We start from the raw sequence: 20,304 nt of genomic DNA on the forward strand, positions 1-20,304 counted from the left end.
GAGACAGGATTGTATCGAGGCACAGATCTGGGGAAAGGTACCAAGAAATGTCTGCAGCATTGAAGGTCCCCAAGAACACAGTGGCCTCCATCATTGTTAAATGGAAGAAGTTTGGAACCACCAAGACCCTTCCTAGAGCTGGCCTCCTGGCCAAACTAAGCAACCGGGGTGAGAAGGGCCTTGGTCAAGGAGGTGACCAAGAACCCGATGGTCACTCTGATAGAGCTACAGTGTTCCTCTGTGGAGATGGTAGAACCTTCCAGAAGGACAACCATCTCTGCAGCACTCCACCAATCAGGCCTTTATGCTAGAGTGGCCAGACGGAAGCCAATCCTCAGTAAAAGGCATATGACAGCCCGCTTGGAGTTTGCCAAAAGGCACCTAAAGGACTCAGATCATGAGTAACAAGATTCTCTGGTCTGATGAAACCAAGATTGAACTCTTTGGCCTGAATGCCAAATGTCACTTCTGGAGGAAACTTGGCACCATCCCTACAGTGAAGCATGGTGGTGACAGCATCATGCTGTGGGGATGTTTTTCAGCGGCAGGGACTGGGAGACTAGTCAAGATCGAGGGAAAGATGAACGGAGCAAAGTACAGAGAGATCCTTGATGAAAACCTGCTCCAGAGCACTCAGGACCTCAGACTGGGGTGAAGGTTCACCTTCCAACAGGACAACGTCCCTAAGCACACAGATAAGACAATGCAGGAGTGACTTCGGGACAAGTCTCTGAATGTCATTGAGTGGCCCAGCCAGAGCCTGGACTTGAACCCGATCGAACATCTCTGGAGAGACCTGAAAATAACTGTGCATCCACCTGATAGAGCTTGAGAGGATCTGCAGAGAAGAATGGGAGAAAATCCCCAAATATAGGTGTACCAAGCTTGTAGCGTCATACCCAAGAAGACTCGAGGCTGTAATCGCTGCCAAAGGTGCTTCAACAAAGTACTGAGTAAAGGGTCTGAATACTAACATTTCTAAAAAACAGTTTTTGCTATGTCATTATGTGGTCTTGTGATGTCATTATGGGGTATTGTGATGTCATTATGGGGTATTGTGATGTCATTATGTGGTATTGTGATGTCATTATGTGCTATTGTGATGTCATTATGTGGTATTGTGATGTCATTATGTGGTATTGTGTGTAGATTGATGAGGGGGAAAAAAACAATTGAATCCATTTTAGAGTAAGGCTGTAACGTAACAAAATGTGTAAAAAGTCAATGGGTCTGAATACTATCAGAATGCCCTGTAAGTGTTCAATTGGGTTGAGATCTGGTGACTGAGATGACCATGGCATATTGTTTACATCGTTTTCATGCTCATCAAAGCATTCAGTGACCACTCGTGCCCTGTGGACGGGGGCATCGTCATCCCATAGGGGCATAGCCATGTTAGCCAAAATAATGGTCTGCTCAGCATTTTTATACATGACCCTAAGCATGATGGGATGTTAATTGCTTAACTAACTCAGGAACCACACCTGTGTGGAAGCACCTGCTTTCAATATACTTGATATCCCTCATCAAGTGTTTCCATTATTTTGGCAGTTACCTGTACTTGTTTGTTGATAGGTTCAAAAGTACTGATGGTAGCACCCTGGATACACTACTACAAGTACCTTAGTCCTGATAGGTTCAAAATAACTGATGGTGGCACCCTGGATACACTACTACAAGTGCCTTAGTCCTGATAGGTTCAAATATACCTACTGGGGTTCTATGAGTTGCCTACAACAGTATAAACCGTTCACTTGCATGTCATTTTCTTAGCAATCCCACACCAACACTCACCATCATACTAATGGGGATCCCCATTAGCTGTTGCCAAGGCAGCAGCTACTCTTCCTGGGGTTTATTATGGATCCCCATTAGCTGTTGCCAAGGCAGCAGCTACTCTTCCTGGGGTTTATTATGGATCCCCATTAGCTGTTGCCAAGGAAGCAGCTACTCTTCCTGGGGTTTATTATGGATCCCCATTAGTTCCTGCCAAGGCAGCAGCTACTCTTCCTGGGGTTTATTATGGATCCCCATTAGTTCCTGCCAAGGCAGCAGCTACTCTTCCTGGGGTTTATTATGATCCCCATTAGTTCCTGCCAAGGCAGCAGCTACTCTTCCTGGGGTTTATTATGGATCCCCATTAGTTCCTGCCAAGGCAGCAGCTACTCTTCCTGGAGTTTATTATGGATCCCCATTAGCTGTTGCCAAGGAAGCAGCTCCTCTTCCTGGGGTTTATTATGGATCCCCATGAGTTCCTGCCAAGGCAGCAGCTACTCTTCCTGGGGTTTATTATGGATCCCCATTAGTTCCTGCCAAGGCAGCAGCTACTATTCCTGGGGTTTATTATGGATCCCCATTAGTTCCTGTCAAGGCAGCAGCTACTCTTCCTGGGGCTTATTATGGATCCCCATTAGTTCCTGTAAAGGCAGCAGCTACTCTTTCTGGGGTTTATTATGGATCCCCATTAGTTCCTGCCAAGGCAGCAGCTACTCTTCCTGGGGTTTATTATGGATCCCCATTAGTTGCTGCCAAGGAAGCAGATACTCTTCCTGGGGTTTATTATGGATCCCCATTAGCTGTTGCCAAGGAAGCAGCTACTCTTCCTGGGGTTTATTATGGATCCCCATTAGCTGTTGTCAAGGCAGCAGATACTCTTCCTGGGGTTTATTATGGATCCCCATTAGTTCCTGTCAAGACAGCAGCTACTCTTCCTGGAGTTTATTATGGATCCCCATTAGTTCCTGCCAAGGCAGCAGCTACTCTTCCTGGGGTTTATTATGGATCCCCATTAGTTCCTGTCAAGGCAGCAGCTACTCTTCCTGGGGTTTATTATGGATCCCCATTAGTTCCTGCCAAGGCAGCAGCTACTCTTCCTGGGGTTTATTATGGATCCCCATTAGTTCCTGCCAAGGCAGCAGCTACTCTTCCTGGGGTTTATTATGGATCCCCATTAGTTCCTGCCAAGGCAGCAGCTACTCTTCCTGGGGTTTATTATGGATCCCCATTAGCTGTTGCCAAGGAAGCAGCTACTCTTCCTGGGGGTTTATTATGGATCTCCATTAGCTGTTGCCAAGGAAGCAGCTATTCTTCCTGGGGTTTATTATGGATCCCCATTAGCTGTTGCCAAGGAAGCAGCTACTCTTCCTGGGGTTTATTATGGATCCCCATTAGCTGTTGCCAAGGAAACAGCTACTCTTCCTGGGGTTTATTATGGATCTCCATTAGCTGTTGCCAAGGAAGCAGCTATTCTTCCTGGGGTTTATTATGGATCCCCATTAGCTGTTGCCAAGGAAGCAGCTACTCTTCCTGGGGTTTATTATGGATCCCCATTAGCTGGATCCAAGGAAGCAGCTACTCTTCCTGGGGTTTATTATGGATCCCCATTAGTTGCTGCCAAGGAAGCAGATACTCTTCCTGGGGTTTATTATGGATCCCCATTAGCTGTTGCCAAGGAAGCAGCTACTCTTCCTGGGGTTTATTATAGATCCCCATTAGCTGTTGCCAAGGAAGCAGCTACTCTTCCTGGGGTTTGTTATGGATCCCCATTAGCTGTTGCCAAGGAAGCAGCTACTCTTCCTGGGGTTTATTATGGATCCCCATTAGCTGTTGCCAAGGAAGCAGCAACTCTTCCTGGGGTCCAAACACATTAAAGCACTTACATCACACATAAAACTAAAGATAAAACAGTACATCATATAACATTATAACATCACTACATATCTACAATACATAATGTATAACACCATCATACAACAATATTACGACGTATGTGTTGATAGGTTCTGATTTCTAAACTTAAAATATGAAATATCCTTATTCATGTCACTGAGGGAGAGAGGGGAATGTAGAACGTTTACATTAAGTCAGGATATGTTAGTGTTAGTCATCAGGGATCCTAAGGGAGGAGGAAGAGACACAGTCTGGTACAAGTCAACATGGCAGCCGTGAGTTGGGGAGGAGTGAGGAATTTGGGCGGAGGTCTTGGTTAGATGAAGTGAGGAAGAACATACACTACCGGTCAAATGTTTTAGAACTCTTACTTATTCAAGTTATAAAAAAAAAAAGATATATATATTTTTTTAAACTATTTTCTACATTGTAGAATAATAGTGAAGACATCAAAACTATGAAAAAACACATATGGAATCATGTAGTAACCAAAAAAGTGTTAAACAAATGAAAATATATTTTAGAGTTTAGATTCTTCAAAGTAGCCACCCTTGATGTCAGCTTTGCACACTCTTAGCATGCTTTTCCAACAGAGTTGGAAATATGTTCCCACATATGCTGAGCATTCGTTGGCTGCTTTTCCTTCACTCTGTGGTCCGACTCATCCCAAACCATCTCAATTTGGTTGAGGTCGGGGGATTGTGGAGGCCAGGTCATCTGATGCAGCACTCCATCACTCTCCTTTTCGGTAAAATAGCCCTTACACAGCCTGGAGGTGTGTTGGGTCATTGTCCTGTTGAAAAACAAATGATAGTCCCACTAAGCCCAAACCAGATGGGATGGCGTATCACTGCAGAATGCTGTGGTAGACACGCTGGTTTAGTGTGCCTTGAATTGTAAATAAATCATAGACAGTATCAAATCAAATCAAATTTATTTATATAGCCCTTCGTACATCAGCTGATATCTCAAAGTGCTGTACAGAAACCCAGCCTAAAACCCCAAACAGCAAGCAATGCAGGTGTAGAAGCACGGTGGCTAGGAAAAACTCCCTAGAAAGGCCAAAACCTAGGAAGAAACCTAGAGAGGAACCAGGCTATGTGGGGTGGCCAGTCCTCTTCTGGCTGTGCCGGGTGGAGATTATAACAGAACATGGTCAAGATGTTCAAATGTTCATAAATGACCAGCATGGTCGAATAATAATAAGGCAGAACTGTTGAAACTGGAGCAGCAGCACAGTCAGGTGGACTGGGGACAGCAAGGAGTCATCATGTCAGGTATTCCTGGGGCATGGTCCTAGGGCTCAGGTCCTCCGAGAGAAAGAAAGAGAGAATTAGAGAACGCACACTTAAATTCACACAGGACACCGAATAGGACATGAGAAGTACTCCAGATATAACAAACTGACCCTAGCCCCCCGACACATAAACTACTGCAGCATAAATACTGGAGGCTGAGACACCAGTATCACCAGCAAAGCACGGCCACACCATCACACCTCCTCCTCCATGCTTCACGGTGGGAAATACACATGCGGAGATCATCTGTTCATCCACACCACGTCTCACAAAGACACGGCGGTTGGAACCAAAAATCTCCAGTTTGGACTCTAGTCCAAAGGACAGATTTCCACCGGTCTAATGTCCATTGCTCGTGTTTCTTGGCCCAAGCAGGTCACTTCTTCTTATTGGTGTCCTTCAGTAGTGGTTTATTTGCAGCACTTCGACCTCAAAGGCCTGATTCACACAGTCTCCTCTGAACAGTTGATGTTGAGATGTGTCTGTTACTTGAACTCTGTGAAGCATTCATTTGGGCTGCAATTTGAGGCTGGTAACTAATGAACTGATCCTCTGCAGCAGAGGTAAATCTGGGTCTTCCTGTCCTGTGGTGGTCCTCATGAGAGTCAGTTTCATCATAGCGCTTGACGGTTTTGCGACTGCACTTGAATAAACTTTCAAAGTTCTTGAAATGTTCCGTATTGACTGACCTTCATGTCTTAAAGTAATGAGGGACTGTCGTTTTTCTTTGCTTATTTGAGATGTTCTTGCCATAATATGGACTTGGTCTTTTACCAAATAGGGCTTCTTCTGTATACCACCCCTACCTTGTCACTACACAACTGATTGGTTCAAACTCATTAAGAACTAAAGAAATCCCACAAATTAAGTTTTAAGAAGGCACACCTGTTAATTGAAATGTATTTCATGAAGCTGGTTGAGAGAATGCCAAGAGTGTTCAAAGCTGTCATCAAGGCAAAGGGTGGCTATTTGAAGAATCTCAAATATAAAATATATTTTGATTTGTTTAACACTTTTTTTGGTTACTACATGATTCCATATGTGCTATTTCATAGTTTTGATGTCTTCACTATTATTCTACAATGTAAAAAATAGCAAATGTAAAGAAAAACCCTTGAATTAGTAGGTGTTTCTATTCTTAGGTAGGGGAATGACTTTAGCTTCCCTCCAGCCCTGAGGGCACACACATTCTAGTAGGCTTAAATTGAAGATGTGGCAAACAGGAGTGGCGATATCGTCCTCTGTTGTCCAGTTGACACCCTATTGCAATTTGGGACGCAACCTGTAAAAATGACGAGCATATAAATCTTATTCAACCATTTCTCTGCTGAAAAAAAACGAAAAGACAACCCAGATGCTTTACAGAATGACTTAAGACACCCAGGACTAGCAGGGGTGAATCTCTAGGTCCCAAATGGCACCCAATTCCATTCATAGTGCACTACTTTAGACCAGGACCTTATAGAGAGTAGGGAGCCATTCGGGTATCCATCAGCCTAGATGTGAAGGGCTGTCAAATGCCCCAATTGACCCAAGACATTCATTTAGTGCCACGCTTCCACACTCATCAGCACCTGATTGCAGGAGTGTTGTCCTGAGTGTGTGTTGTAGTGTGTGTTGTAGTAGTGTGTGTTGTAGTGTGTGTTGTAGTGTGTGTGTTGTAGTAGTGTGTGTTGTAGTAGTGTGTGTTGGTGTGTTGGAGGGTGTGTGTTGGAGGGTGTGTGTTGGTGTGTTGGAGGGTGTGTGTTGGTGTGTTGGAGGGTGTGTGTTGGAGGGTGTGTGTTGGAGGGTGTGTGTTGGTGTGTTGGTGGGTGTGTGTTGGTGTGCTGGAGGGTGTGTGTTGGTGTGCTGGAAGGTGTGTTGGAGGGTGTGTGTTGGTGTGTTGGAGGGTGTGTTGGAGGGTGTGTGTTGTGTGTGTTGGTGTGTTGGAGGGTGTATTGTGAGTAGTGGTGTACTGCAGTGTTGCGGGGCTCTGAGAAAGCCCCGGGAAAACCACTAACTTGGGGCAAAGAGAGAAATAATCTCCTGCTATTTTACACATTTTGCCTGAGGATTGAGAGAAAATGTTGCTGTTTTAAAGCTCATTTCCTGCAATTCTACACATATTGCCATGGAACAGAGAGATAAATGTGCAGTTTTATAGCTAAGCTCATGCTATTCTACACATTTTGCAATGAGGCTGAGATCATGTTTGATTTCAGTCAGTGTACGCTTGTGGATTCTGCATTGTTTGGCATATTGGTAGTTAATTTGAAAAAAACGTATAGAATCATTCTTCTAAAACTGGCTAGCTAGCTAACAACATACAACACAGGTACATTCTTCTAAAACTGGCTAGCTAGCTAACAACATACAACGCAGGTACATTCTTCACATTCATTATTTTACACAATATCTTATCACAGCACTGGGAAACCAGGGTGGACCAACTCCCTGACCAAAATGGCTAGCTAGCTAACAACATACAGCGCAGGTACATTCTTCACATTCATTATTTTACACAATATCTTATCACAGCACTGGGAAACCCGGGTGGACCAACTCCCTGACCAACATGGCTGACCTTTATCGCATCATAAGAACATTCATCACCATTTTAGTATTCAAATTCCTGATTCCATGGGGGGCGACCTCCAGGGTGCTCACAACCCAGGGGACGGACGGACGGACGGAAAAGACAATATAAGGGAAATGATCAAACGGTCAAAAATGGTGATGTGATGATCTGTGTATAGAGATGTAAAAGGCTGCTAAGCCAGATGGGAGTCTGGCTGATAAGCAACGTCAAAGGCAGTCGCAAGGAGGTTGGGTGTGGTCAATCACTGTTCCTAAATGTCAGAAACAGGACCAAACCCGGTCCAGCCGCTCTGTCTGTCTGTCTGTCTGTCTGTCTGTCTGTGTTAGCTGGTTGGTAGTCTGTTGTCGAGGGCCATTGACAAACAAACGCTATCATTTAGCATAACGTAACATGTAGGCTACAAATGAAGCTTTGACAACTGAAGAAGGGTATGCTGTGTGGTCATCAGTGTCCTGTGTGGTCATCAGTGTCCTGTGTGGTCATCAGTGTCCTGTATGGTCATCAGTGTCCTGTGTGGTCATCAGTGTCCTGTGTGGTCATCAGTGTCCTGTGTGGTCATCAGTGTCCTGTGTGTTCATCAGTGTCCTGTGTGGTCATCAGTGTCCTGTGTGGTCATCAGTGTCCTGTGTGTTCATCAGTGTCCTGTGTGTTCATCAGTGTCCTGTGTGGTCATCAGTGTCCTGTGTGGTCATCAGTGTCCTGTGTGGTCACCAGTGTCCTGTGTGGTCATCAGTGTCCTGTGTGGTCATCAGTGTCCTGTGTGGTCATCAGTGTCCTGTGTGTTCATCAGTGTCCTGTGTGTTCATCGGTGTCCTGTGTGGTCATCGGTGTCCTGTGTGGTCATCGGTGTCCTGTGTGTTCATCGGTGTCCTGTGTGTTCATCGGTGTCCTGTGTGTTCATCGGTGTCCTGTGTGGTCATCGGTGTCCTGTGTGGTCATCGGTGTCCTGTGTGGTCATCAGTGTCCTGTGTGTTTAGCAGTGGAGGCTGCTGAGGGGAGGACGGCTCGTAATAATGACTGTGACGGAGCAAATGGAACGGCTCCTAACCAGAATGGATCATGTTGTTGTGTTGTATGTTTTAATGATGTCATGTATTGTGTTGTGTTGTATGTTTTAATGATGTCATGTATTGATTGTTGTTGTCTTCTTGGCCTGGTCTCCCTTGAGAAAAAGAGACTCTTGGTTCTCAATGTGCGTTTCCTGGTTAAATAAAGCAAAAATATATATTTTTTAATGTTTTTTTAATTGAATGTATTTGATAACTTTCAACTGACTCCGCTCCAGCCGTTACCACGAGCCCGTCCTCCCCAATTAAGGAGCCACCAACCTCCTGTGGCGTTGAAGTGGGTAGGGTGCTATTTGTTTCTACTGGTTTGGACAATAATTCCCCGCTACAGCTTTGTCTGCCAAAGAGAATATACAATGAAACACAGAGAATTGATATTCAGATGACCGTGACTAGAGATACACGGTGACTGGCACCGGGTGTGTGATTTAGCTGAATAATACACTCCTTCAGTGTGACAATGACAAACTGATGGCTGACATTACTTTACATCTCATCAGCATTACATCACCCCCCCCCCCGGTCCCGTCCTCCCTCTGACCCATGCTCCCCTACGCTGGGCTCCGACACCTGGGGTCCTTTCAGGGATTCAGTCCCAATCATCAAAGGCTGCCGAGTCTGGCTGCCACACTCACTCACTCTCACACACACTCACTCTCACACACACACACACACACACACACACACACACACACACACACACACACACACACACACACACACACACACACACACACACACACACACACACACACACACACACAATGACCTGTCCAAAGGGCTGGATGGATAAACACAGGCTCTGATGACAGTCCAGTGAATCAACCATTCCATGTCTCTCATGGACTGGACCAGAGAGGGTCTGGGTGGTATTGTCTCTCATGGACTGGACCAGAGAGGGTCTGGGTCCTGGGTGGTATTGTCTCTCATGGACTGGACCAGAGAGGGTCTGGGTCCTGGGTGGTATTGTCTCTCATGGACTGGACCAGAGAGGGTCTGGGTCCTGGGTGATAATGTCTCTCATGGACTGGACCAGAGAGGGTCTGGGTCCTGGGTGGTATTGTCTCTCATGGACTGGACCAGAGAGGGTCTGGGTCTTGGGTGGTATTGTCTCTCATGGACTGGACCAGAGAGGGTCTGGGTCCTGGGTGGTATTGTCTCTCATGGACTGGACCAGAGAGGGTCTGGGTCCTGGGTGGTATTGTCTCTCATGGACTGGACCAGCGAGGGTCTGGGTCCTGGGTGATATTACAATGGGCTTTTCTAGTATTTACAGTGCCTTGCGAAAGTATTCGGCCCCTTGAACTTTGCGACCTTTTGCCACATTTCAGGCTTCAAACATAAAGATATAAAACTGTATTTTTTTGTGAAGAATCAACAACAAGTGGGACACAATCATGAAGTGGAACGACATTTATTGGATATTTAAAACTTTTTTAACAAATCAAAAACTGAAAAATTGGGAGTGCAAAATTATATAGCCCCCTTAAGTTAATACTTTGTAGCGCCACCTTTTGCTGCGATAACAGCTGTAAGTCGCTTGGGGTATGTCTATCAGTTTTGCACATCGAGAGACTGACATTTTTTCCCATTCCTCCTTGCAAAACAGCTCGAGCTCAGTGAGGTTGGATGGAGAGCATTTGTGAACAGCAGTTTTCAGTTCTTTCCACAGATTCTCGATTGGATTCAGGTCTGGACTTTGACTTGGCCATTCTAACACCTGGATATGTTTATTTTTGAACCATTCCATTGTAGATTTTGCTTTATGTTTTGGATCATTGTCTTGTTGGAAGACAAATCTCCGTCCCAGTCTCAGGTCTTTTGCAGACTCCATCAGGTTTTCTTCCAGAATGGTCCCATATTTGGCTCCATCCATCTTCCCATCAATTTTAACCATCTTCCCTGTCCCTGCTGAAGAAAAGCAGGCCCAAACCATGATGCTGCCACCACCATGTTTGACAGTGGGGATGGTGTGTTCAGGGTGATGAGCTGTGTTGCTTTTACGCCAAACATAACGTTTTGCATTGTTGCCAAAAAGTTCAATTTTGGTTTCATCTGACCAGAGCACCTTCTTCCACATGTTTGGTGTGTCTCCCAGGTGGCTTGTGGCAAACTTTAAACGACACTTTTTATGGATATCTTTAAGAAATGGCTTTCTTCTTGCCACTCTTCCATAAAGGCCAGATTTGTGCAATATACGACTGATTGTTGTCCTATGGACAGAGTCTCCCACCTCAGCTGTAGATCTCTGCAGTTCATCCAGAGTGATCATGGGCCTCTTGGCTGCATCTCTGATCAGTCTTCTCCTTGTATGAGCTGAAAGTTTAGAGGGACTGCCAGGTCTTGGTAGATTTGCAGTGGTCTGATACTCCTTCCATTTCAATATTATCGCTTGCACAGTGCTCCTTGGGATGTTTAAAGTTTGGGAAATCTTTTTGTATCCAAATCCGGCTTTAAACTTCTTCACAACAGTATCTCGGACCTGCCTGGTGTGTTCCTTGTTCTTCATGATGCTCTCTGCGCTTTTGACGGACCTCTGAGACTATCACAGTGCAGGTGCATTTATACAGAGACTTGATTACACACAGGTGGATTGTATTTATCATCATTAGTCATTTAGGTCAACATTGGATCATTCAGAGATCCTCACTGAACTTCTGGAGAGAGTTTGCTGCACTGAAAGTAAAGGGGCTGAATAATTTTGCACGCCCAATTTTTCAGTTTTTGATTTGTTAAAAAAGTTTGAAATATCCAATAAATGTCGTTCCACTTCATGATTGTGTCCCACTTGTTGTTGATTCTTCACAAAAAAATACAGTTTAATATCTTTATGTTTGAAGCCTGAAATGTGGCAAAAGGTCGCAACAAAAAATAGTTTTTTGGTAGTTTTCTTTGTTTCTTTGTCTGTCTGTCTGTCTGTCTGTCTGTCTGTCTGTCTGTCTGTCTGTCTGTCTGTCTGTCAGCCACTCTGCCTGCCTGCCTGCCTGCCTGCCTGCCTGCCTGCCTGCCTGTCTGTCTGTCTGTCTGTCTGTCTGCCAGCCACTCTGGCTGCCTGTCTGTCTGTCTGTCTGTCTGCCTGTCTGTCAGCCTCTCTGTCTGCCTACCTACCTGTCTATCTGTCTTTTTGCTTCACCAAAACTGCCTAACAAAGTCCCAACAACACTACCAACCTTCTTGGGTTCCTTCTCCTCCTCCTCCTCTGGCATGATGATCTTGACGATGCTCTTGTGTTTGTTGATCTGCGTCTTGACGAAGTGTTCGATCTGCACGTTGAACTTCATGAAGCAGACGTAGGCCACGTAACCTGACACCAGCATTACGCTCTCCCACCACATGATGGTGTTGTCCAAGAAGAACACGATCAGCATGATCAGATCTATGATGGAGGAGGAGGAGGAGGAGGAGGAGCAGAGGGAGGAGGAGGAGGAAGGGGTGGAGGAGGAGGAGGGGGAGGAGGAGGAAGAGGAAGAGAGGGAGGAGGAGGAGGAGGAAGGAGAAGAAGAGGAGGGAGGAGGGAGAGGAGGAAGGAGGAGGGGGAGGAGGAAGGGGGGGAGGGGGAGGAAGGTAAAGAAGGAGGTAGAGGAGGAAGGAGGAGGAGGACGAGGAGGGAGAGGTGGAGGAGGACGGGGTGGGAGAGGTGGTGGAGGGGCAGGAAGAGGAGGAGGGCAAGAAATATGAGAACATGATAGTGTTGTCCAGGATGAACACGATCAGCATGATCAGGTCTAGGAGAGAGGAGAGGATGTGTCCAAATGGCATCCTATTCCCTATATAGTGGTACTACTGTAGACCAGAGCCCTATTTCCTATATAGTGGTACTACTATAGACCAGAGCCCTATTCCCTATATAGTGGCACTACTATAGACCAGAGCCCTATTCCCTAAATAGTGCACTACTATAGACCAGAACCCTATTCCCTATATAGTAGTGCTACTATAGACCAGAGCCCTATTCCCTATATAGTGGTACTACTATAGACCAGAGCCCTATTCCCTATATAGTGCACTACTTTTGGCCAGAGTGCAAAAGCGTTCTGCTGCTGTCACAATAGTAGAACCCTCTGTGGAAAGGGGTTCCACGTGGAACCTACAAGTTTTCTCCTATGGGGACAGCCGCAGAACCCTGTTTGGTTCTAGATAGCACGTTTCTGAGTGTATGTACCTATATAGTTCACTATAAGGGGAAAACTATAGGATGCAATGAACCCATTTCAGTGGGATCGACTGTTGGCTCCAAGGTAAGCACCTTTTAAAGTATGTACTTTCCCCCAAAATTCCCAGGTTTTCCAGAAATCCGGGATGGGAGTATTCCAGATGTCTTGTTTATTCCCTCCTGATTCCGGGAGTCTACAAACCGGGATTTCTGGAAAAACCTACTATTCTCTACCTATTATCTGTCAAATTATATTATTATTGTTATAATAATAATTATTATTACCTATGATGTAGAAGGAGACGTCTCTGAACAGGGGCCACCAGGTGAGGTGGAGCATCTCCCTGGAGAAGATGGCACACATCCCGATGACAAACAGGATGTTAAACACCGCTGACCCCACGATTGTCCCGATGCCCACGTTGCTATGGGAGATGAACACGCCAATCAGAGAGGTGAACAGTTCGGGGGCGGAGCCTCCTGCAGCCATGAAGGTTGCCCCGGCGACGTCGTCGGAGATGTCGAGCTTCACGGTGATGACGCCGAGCGCCGGGACGAAGAACTCGTCACAGACGATGGCGAGGGAGACGAACATGTAGACCATGCCCAGGATGTGGAGGGTCACCCAGCCCTGCCTCCTCTGGTCCACTGTGAACAGGTCCTCTGGGTACTCTCCCTTCCTGTGGGGGACATCTCCAGGGATACCCGGGGAGGTGGTGGTGTTAGGAGGAGGGGAGGTGGGAGGAGGTTCAGTCGGAGGCTCAGGTTCAGGGTCCTCTACGTAGATACAGTGCTTAATGTCCGTCCTGTTGACAGTTATCACGATGACGTCATCCCCCTCCAGCACAGTAGGAGCCCTGGTGATGACGTCATCATCATAGCGCTCTGTTAGGCTAGAGAGGTTAGAGGTCACCACCTCTCGTGTGTCTACCTCCAGAACACTACCACTATCACTACCGCCCCCTTCCACCGGGAGTGCTGTCCCAGGGTCCTCCTCTGCAGCGGCCTGGCGGGCCACCCGTGGCTCCTGCAGCCGGGCCTTGAACGTCACGGTGTAGACGCAGCACAGTAATACACCAGAGAGGAAGAAGAGGATGCGACTCCGATTGAGTCTCCGTCTTTGTGGCAAATGCATTGTTCACCGCTGCCAGAGTGGTCTTGATTCCCACAGCGGATTATTAGGTCCGTGTCAGATGCATGGTTAGGCTTATGGGAACAGGTCCAGTAGCATTAGTTAGCCAAATAATGCAGTTCAGTGAGCGGTCAGCACACATCTTCAGCATAGTCTGTTTTAATGTCATAGTCCTGGCATGATGTCCCAGCTCCAAACTATAAATATAAAATGTAAAAAAAGGGGGGAAATAAATAGATAATTCACTCAGTTTAGACTACAATGCAAAACTCATGTCATACATTTGACATAATAATGTAATCAAATACTAATAAAAACACTACTGGGAGTATTAGAAGGGTTTATTATAAGGGCGCGCGTTCACGTGAAGGGAGTCGCAGGAGCGCGGAGGATGGGATACAGCCACCTGTTACTATGGCTACATAATTGCAGGTACTCTGCTCTCCGAAGGGCTGCACAGATTAAATGACACGTGTAATGAAATGCAGCAAATGTAGTTAATGTACAAATGACAATTAAAATAAAAAAAAACAGCGAATTAAGTAGAAAATATCATTATGTGGGGCCCTACTTTTCATTGACGTGCGCGGGTCATGAACGTGCTGATATGCGCTCCTCGAGTCGAGACAACATACGCGATATGATTCATTCCAAACGTTCAACTAACCATTTCATTTTCACGTGTGTATCCAGGTGGGTCGGGTGAAAATTAAGAAACGAAAATAATGATACATTTAACTGAATTTCGTGGGGAAATTCCAGGCAAGAAACAGTGCCCGATATGGAGTCATTGACAAGTATCCGGGGCTTCCACAAGGTCAATGACGATTATTGTAGCTTAAATCCCTTCTCTGTAAAACATCTGTAAACCATACTTAACCCTTTTTCAATTGTTAATAAAAACGTACCTTTAATCGCTGAGTTGTTGTGATAGAGGTGTTCTAGACGCGAGGTCTCTCTCCAGCTGTGTGCGCTAAAGTAAAGGGATTGGTTGAGAGATGCTGACACTAGTTTTTGGTGAGCGGCTACAAGGGCGCACCGCAGGATGACAGCTCACACCTCCTCTCCACGGCTCAGCATAATACCTGCAGTCTTTTAAGAGGATTAGGTTAGGTGTTCACACAATCTCTCACATTCTCACGAACACGTTTAAACTGCTTCAAATTCAATGCATTCCTATTCATTTGTTCATAATCCGCCAGTGTCTCCAACCACCAACGCTGAGCAAAAACCAACCATGTTTGCGCGCTGAAGTGGAAGGAGGGTTGGCAAGGCATAATTACAATTCTGAAGAGTGCTCCTTTATGCACACAGACAGACAGGCAGAGTGTTCCTTTATGTACACAGGCATGCAAACAGAGAGGCAGACAGAAAGGCCAACGGGCAGGTAGACAGGCAGACAGGCATGCAAACAGAAAGGCAGACAGGCATGCAAACAGAAAGGCAGACAGACAGGCCAACAGGCAGGTAGACAGGCAGAAAGGCAGACAGACAGGCAGAAAGGCAGACAGACAGGCATGCAAACAGAAAGGCAGACAGGCAGGTAGACAGGCAGAAAGGCAGACAGACAGATAGGCATGCAAACAGAAAGGCAGACAGGCAGAAAGGCAGACAAACAGACAGGCATGCAAACAGAAAGGCAGACAGACAGACAGGCAGAAAGGCAGACAGGCAGATATACAGGCAGACATACAGGCAGAAAGGCAGATATACAGGCAGACAGACAGACAGACAGACAGAAAGGCAGACAAGCAGGCAGATATACAGACAGACAGACAGACAGCTGAAAACTGTTGTGCTGTTTAAAGAAGCAATACAACTTTAGACTAGTTGAGTATCTGGAGCATCAGCATTTGTGGGTTTGATTACAGGCTCACAATGGCCAGAAACAAAGTACATTCTCCTGAAACTCTGCACGCCTATGTAGATATTCCATTAAAAATCAGACATTTCCAGCTACAGTAGTCATTTACAACATTAACAATGTCTACACTGTATTTTCAATCAAGTTGATGTTATTTTAATGGACAGAAAATGTGCTTTTCTTTCAAAAACAAGGACATTTCTAAGTGACCCCAAACTTTGAACGGTAATGTATATAAAGAGGCTATTATGAGGAGATAAAGGACACCTATATAAAGGGGTTATTATGAGGAGATAAAGGACACCTATATAAAGGGGTTATTATGAGGAGATAAAGGACACCTATATAACGGGGTTATTATGAGGAGATAAAGGACACCTATATAAAGGGGTTATTATGAGGAGATAAAGGACACCTATATAAAGGGGTTATTATGAGGAGATAAAGGACACCTATATAAAGGGGTTATTATGAGGAGATAAAGGACACCTATATAAAGAGGTTATTAGGAGATAAAGGACACCTATATAAAGACGTTATTATGAGGAGATAAAGGACACCTATATAAAGGGGTTATTATGAGATAAAGGACACCTATATAAAGAGGTTATTATGAGGAGATAAAGGACACCTATATAAAGAGGTTATTATGAGATAAAGGACACCTATATAAAGGGGTTATTATGAGGAGATAAAGAACACCTATATAAAGAGGTTATTAGGAGATAAAGGACACCTATATAAAGGGGTTATTATGAGATAAAGGACACCTATATAAAGAGGTTATTATGAGGAGATAAAGGACACCTATATAAAGAGGCTATTATGAGATAAAGGACACCTATATAAAGAGGTTATTAGGAGATAAAGGACACCTATATAAAGAGGTTATTATGAGATAAAGGACACCTATATAAAGAGGTTATTAGGAGATAAAGGACACCTATATAAAGAGGTTATTAGGAGATAAAGGACACCTATATAAAGAGGTTATTATGAGATAAAGGACACCTATATAAAGGGGTTATTATGAGGAGATAAAGGACACCTATATAAAGGCGTTATTATGAGATAAAGGACACCTATATAAAGAGGTTATTAGGAGATAAAGGACACCTATATAAAGGGGTTATTATGAGATAAAGGACACCTATATAAAGGGGTTATTAATGAGGAGATAAAGAACACCTATATAAAGGGGTTATTATGAGATAAAGGACACCTATATAAAGGGGTTATTATGAGGAGATAAAGGACACCTATATAAAGGGGTTATTATGAGGAGATAAAGGACACCTATATAAAGGGGTTATTAGGAGATAAAGGACACCTATATAAAGGGGTTATTATGAGGAGATAAAGGACACCTATATAAAGGGGTTATTATGAGATAAAGAACACCTACATAAAGGGGTTATTATGAGGAGATAAAGAACACCTATATAAAGGGGTTATTATGAGATAAAGGACACCTATATAAAGGGGTTATTATGAGGAGATAAAGGACACCTATATAAAGGGGTTATTATGAGGAGATAAAGGACACCTATATAAAGGGGTTATTAGGAGATAAAGGACACCTATATAAAGAGGTTATTATGAGATAAAGGACACCTATATAAAGAGGCTATTATGAGATAAAGGACACCTATATAAAGGGGTTATTATGAAATAAAGGACACCTATATAAAGGGGTTATTATGAGGAGATAAAGGACACCTATATAAAGGGGTTATTATGAGGAGATAAAGGACACCTATATAAAGGGGTTATTATGAGATAAAGGACACCTATATAAAGAGGTTATTATGAGGAGATAAAGGAGACCTATATAAAGGGGTTATTATGAGGAGATAAAGGACACCTATATAAAGAGGTTATTATGAGGAGATAAAGGACACCTATATAAAGAGGTTATTATGAGGAGATAAAGGACACCTATATAAAGGGGTAATTATGAGGAGATAAAGGACACCTATATAACGGGGTTATTAGGAGATAAAGGACACCTATATAAAGGGGTTATTATGAGGAGATAAAGGACACCTATATAAAGGGGTTATTATGAGATAAAGGACACCTATATAAAGGGGTTATTATGAGGAGATAAAGAACACCTATATAAAGGGGTTATTATGAGATAAAGGACACCTATATAAAGGGGTTATTATGAGATAAAGGACACCTATATAAAGGGGTTATTATGAGGAGATAAAGGACACCTATATAAAGGGGTTATTATGAGGAGATAAAGGACACCTATATAAAGGGGTTATTAGGAGATAAAGGACACCTATATAAAGAGGTTATTATGAGATAAAGGACACCTATATAAAGAGGCTATTATGAGATAAAGGACACCTATATAAAGGGGTTATTATGAGATAAAGGACACCTATATAAAGGGGTTATTATGAGATAAAGGACACCTATATAAAGAGGTTATTATGAGGAGATAAAGGAGACCTATATAAAGGGGTTATTATGAGGAGATAAAGGACACCTATATAAAGAGGTTATTATGAGGAGATAAAGGACACCTATATAAAGGGGTTATTAGGAGATAAAGGACACCTATATAAAGGGGTTATTATGAGGAGATAAAGGACACCTATATAAAGAGGTTATTATGAGGAGATAAAGGACACCTATATAAAGAGGTTATTATGAGGAGATAAAGGACACCTATATAAAGGGGTTATTATGAGGAGATAAAGGACACCTATATAAAGGTGTTATTATGAGATAAAGGACACCTATATAAAGGGGTTATTATGAGGAGATAAAGGACACCTATATAAAGGGGTTATTATGAGGAGATAAAGGACACCTATATAAAGGGGTTATTAGGAGATAAAGGACACCTACATAAAGGGGTTATTATGAGGAGATAAATGACACCTATATAAAGGGGTTATTATGAGATAAAGGACACCTATATAAAGGGGTTATTATGAGATAAAGGACACCTATATAAAGGGGTTATTATGAGGAGATAAAGGACACCTATATAAAGGGGTTATTATGAGGAGATAAAGGACACCTATATAAAGGGGTTATTAGGAGATAAAGGACACCTATATAAAGAGGTTATTATGAGATAAAGGACACCTATATAAAGAGGCTATTATGAGATAAAGGACACCTATATAAAGGGGTTATTATGAGATAAAGGACACCTATATAAAGGGGTTATTATGAGGAGATAAAGGACACCTATATAAAGGGGTTATTATGAGGAGATAAATGACACCTATATAAAGGGGTTATTATGAGATAAAGGACACCTATATAAAGAGGTTATTATGAGGAGATAAAGGAGACCTATATAAAGGGGTTATTATGAGGAGATAAAGGACACCTATATAAAGAGGTTATTATGAGGAGATAAAGGACACCTATATAAAGGGGTTATTAGGAGATAAAGGACACCTATATAAAGGGGTTATTATGAGGAGATAAAGGACACCTATATAAAGAGGTTATTATGAGGAGATAAAGGACACCTATATAAAGAGGTTATTATTATGAGGAGATAAAGGACACCTATATAAAGAGGTTATTATTATGAGGAGATAAAGGACACCTATATAAAGAGGTTATTATGAGGAGATAAAGGACACCTATATAAAGAGGTTATTATGAGGAGATAAAGGACACCTATATAAAGAGGTTATTAGGAGATAAAGGACACCTATATAAAGAGGTTATTATGAGATAAAGGACACCTATATAAAGGGGTTATTATGAGATAAAGGACACCTATATAAAGGGGTTATTATGAGATAAAGGACACCTATATAAAGGGGTTATTATGAGATAAAGGACACCTATATAAAGGGGTTATTATGAGATAAAGGACACCTATATAAAGGGGTTATTATGAGATAAAGGACACCTATATAAAGGGGTTATTATGAGATAAAGGACACCTATATAAAGGGGTTATTATGAGGAGATAAAGGACACCTATATAAAGGGGTTATTATGAGATAAAGGACACCTATATAAAGGGGTTATTAGGAGATAAAGGACACCTATATAAAGGGGTTATTATGAGGAGATAAAGGACACCTATATAAAGGGGTTATTAGGAGATAAAGGACACCTATATAAAGGGGTTATTATGAGGAGATAAAGGACACCTATATAAAGGGGTTATTATGAGGAGATAAAGGACACCTATATAAAGGGGTTATTATGAGATAAAGGACACCTATATAAAGGGGTTATTATGAGATAAAGGACACCTATATAAAGGGGTTATTATGAGGAGATAAAGGACACCTATATAAAGGGGTTATTATGAGGAGATAAAGGACACCTATATAAAGGGGTTATTATGAGATAAAGGACACCTATATAAAGGGGTTATTATGAGGAGATAAAGGACATCTATATAAAGGGGTTATTATGAGGAGATAAAGAACACCTATATAAAGAGGTTATTATGAGATAAAGGACACCTATATAAAGGGGTTATTAGGAGATAAAGGACACCTATATAAAGAGGCTATTATGAGATAAAGGACACCTATATAAA

General features: G+C 43.2%; 1 protein-coding gene across 4 annotated transcripts in view; it reads right to left on the reverse strand.

Moving 5' to 3' along the window:
* Positions 1-14,873, reverse strand: part of LOC139384314 (sodium/potassium/calcium exchanger 1-like) — a 39,234-nt gene extending 24,361 nt beyond the window's left edge. For all 4 annotated transcript variants that reach the window (XR_011628835.1, XM_071128996.1, XM_071128995.1 and 1 more), the window contains exons 1-3: positions 14,806-14,873; positions 13,051-14,094; positions 11,783-11,988 (exon numbers count right to left, since the gene is read on the reverse strand). Coding sequence is in view for 3 of the 4 variants with exons in the window: in XM_071128996.1 (XP_070985097.1) it covers positions 11,783-11,988; positions 13,051-13,900 (1,056 nt within the window). In the remaining variant the exon portion in view is untranslated. The remainder of the gene's footprint in view (positions 1-11,782; positions 11,989-13,050; positions 14,095-14,805) is intronic.
* Positions 14,874-20,304: the final 5,431 nt, after the last annotated feature.

The sequence above is a fragment of the Oncorhynchus clarkii genome, chromosome 26 (assembly GCF_045791955.1).
Source record: "Oncorhynchus clarkii lewisi isolate Uvic-CL-2024 chromosome 26, UVic_Ocla_1.0, whole genome shotgun sequence".
In the NCBI taxonomy this organism is placed as follows: Eukaryota; Metazoa; Chordata; class Actinopteri; order Salmoniformes; family Salmonidae; genus Oncorhynchus; species Oncorhynchus clarkii.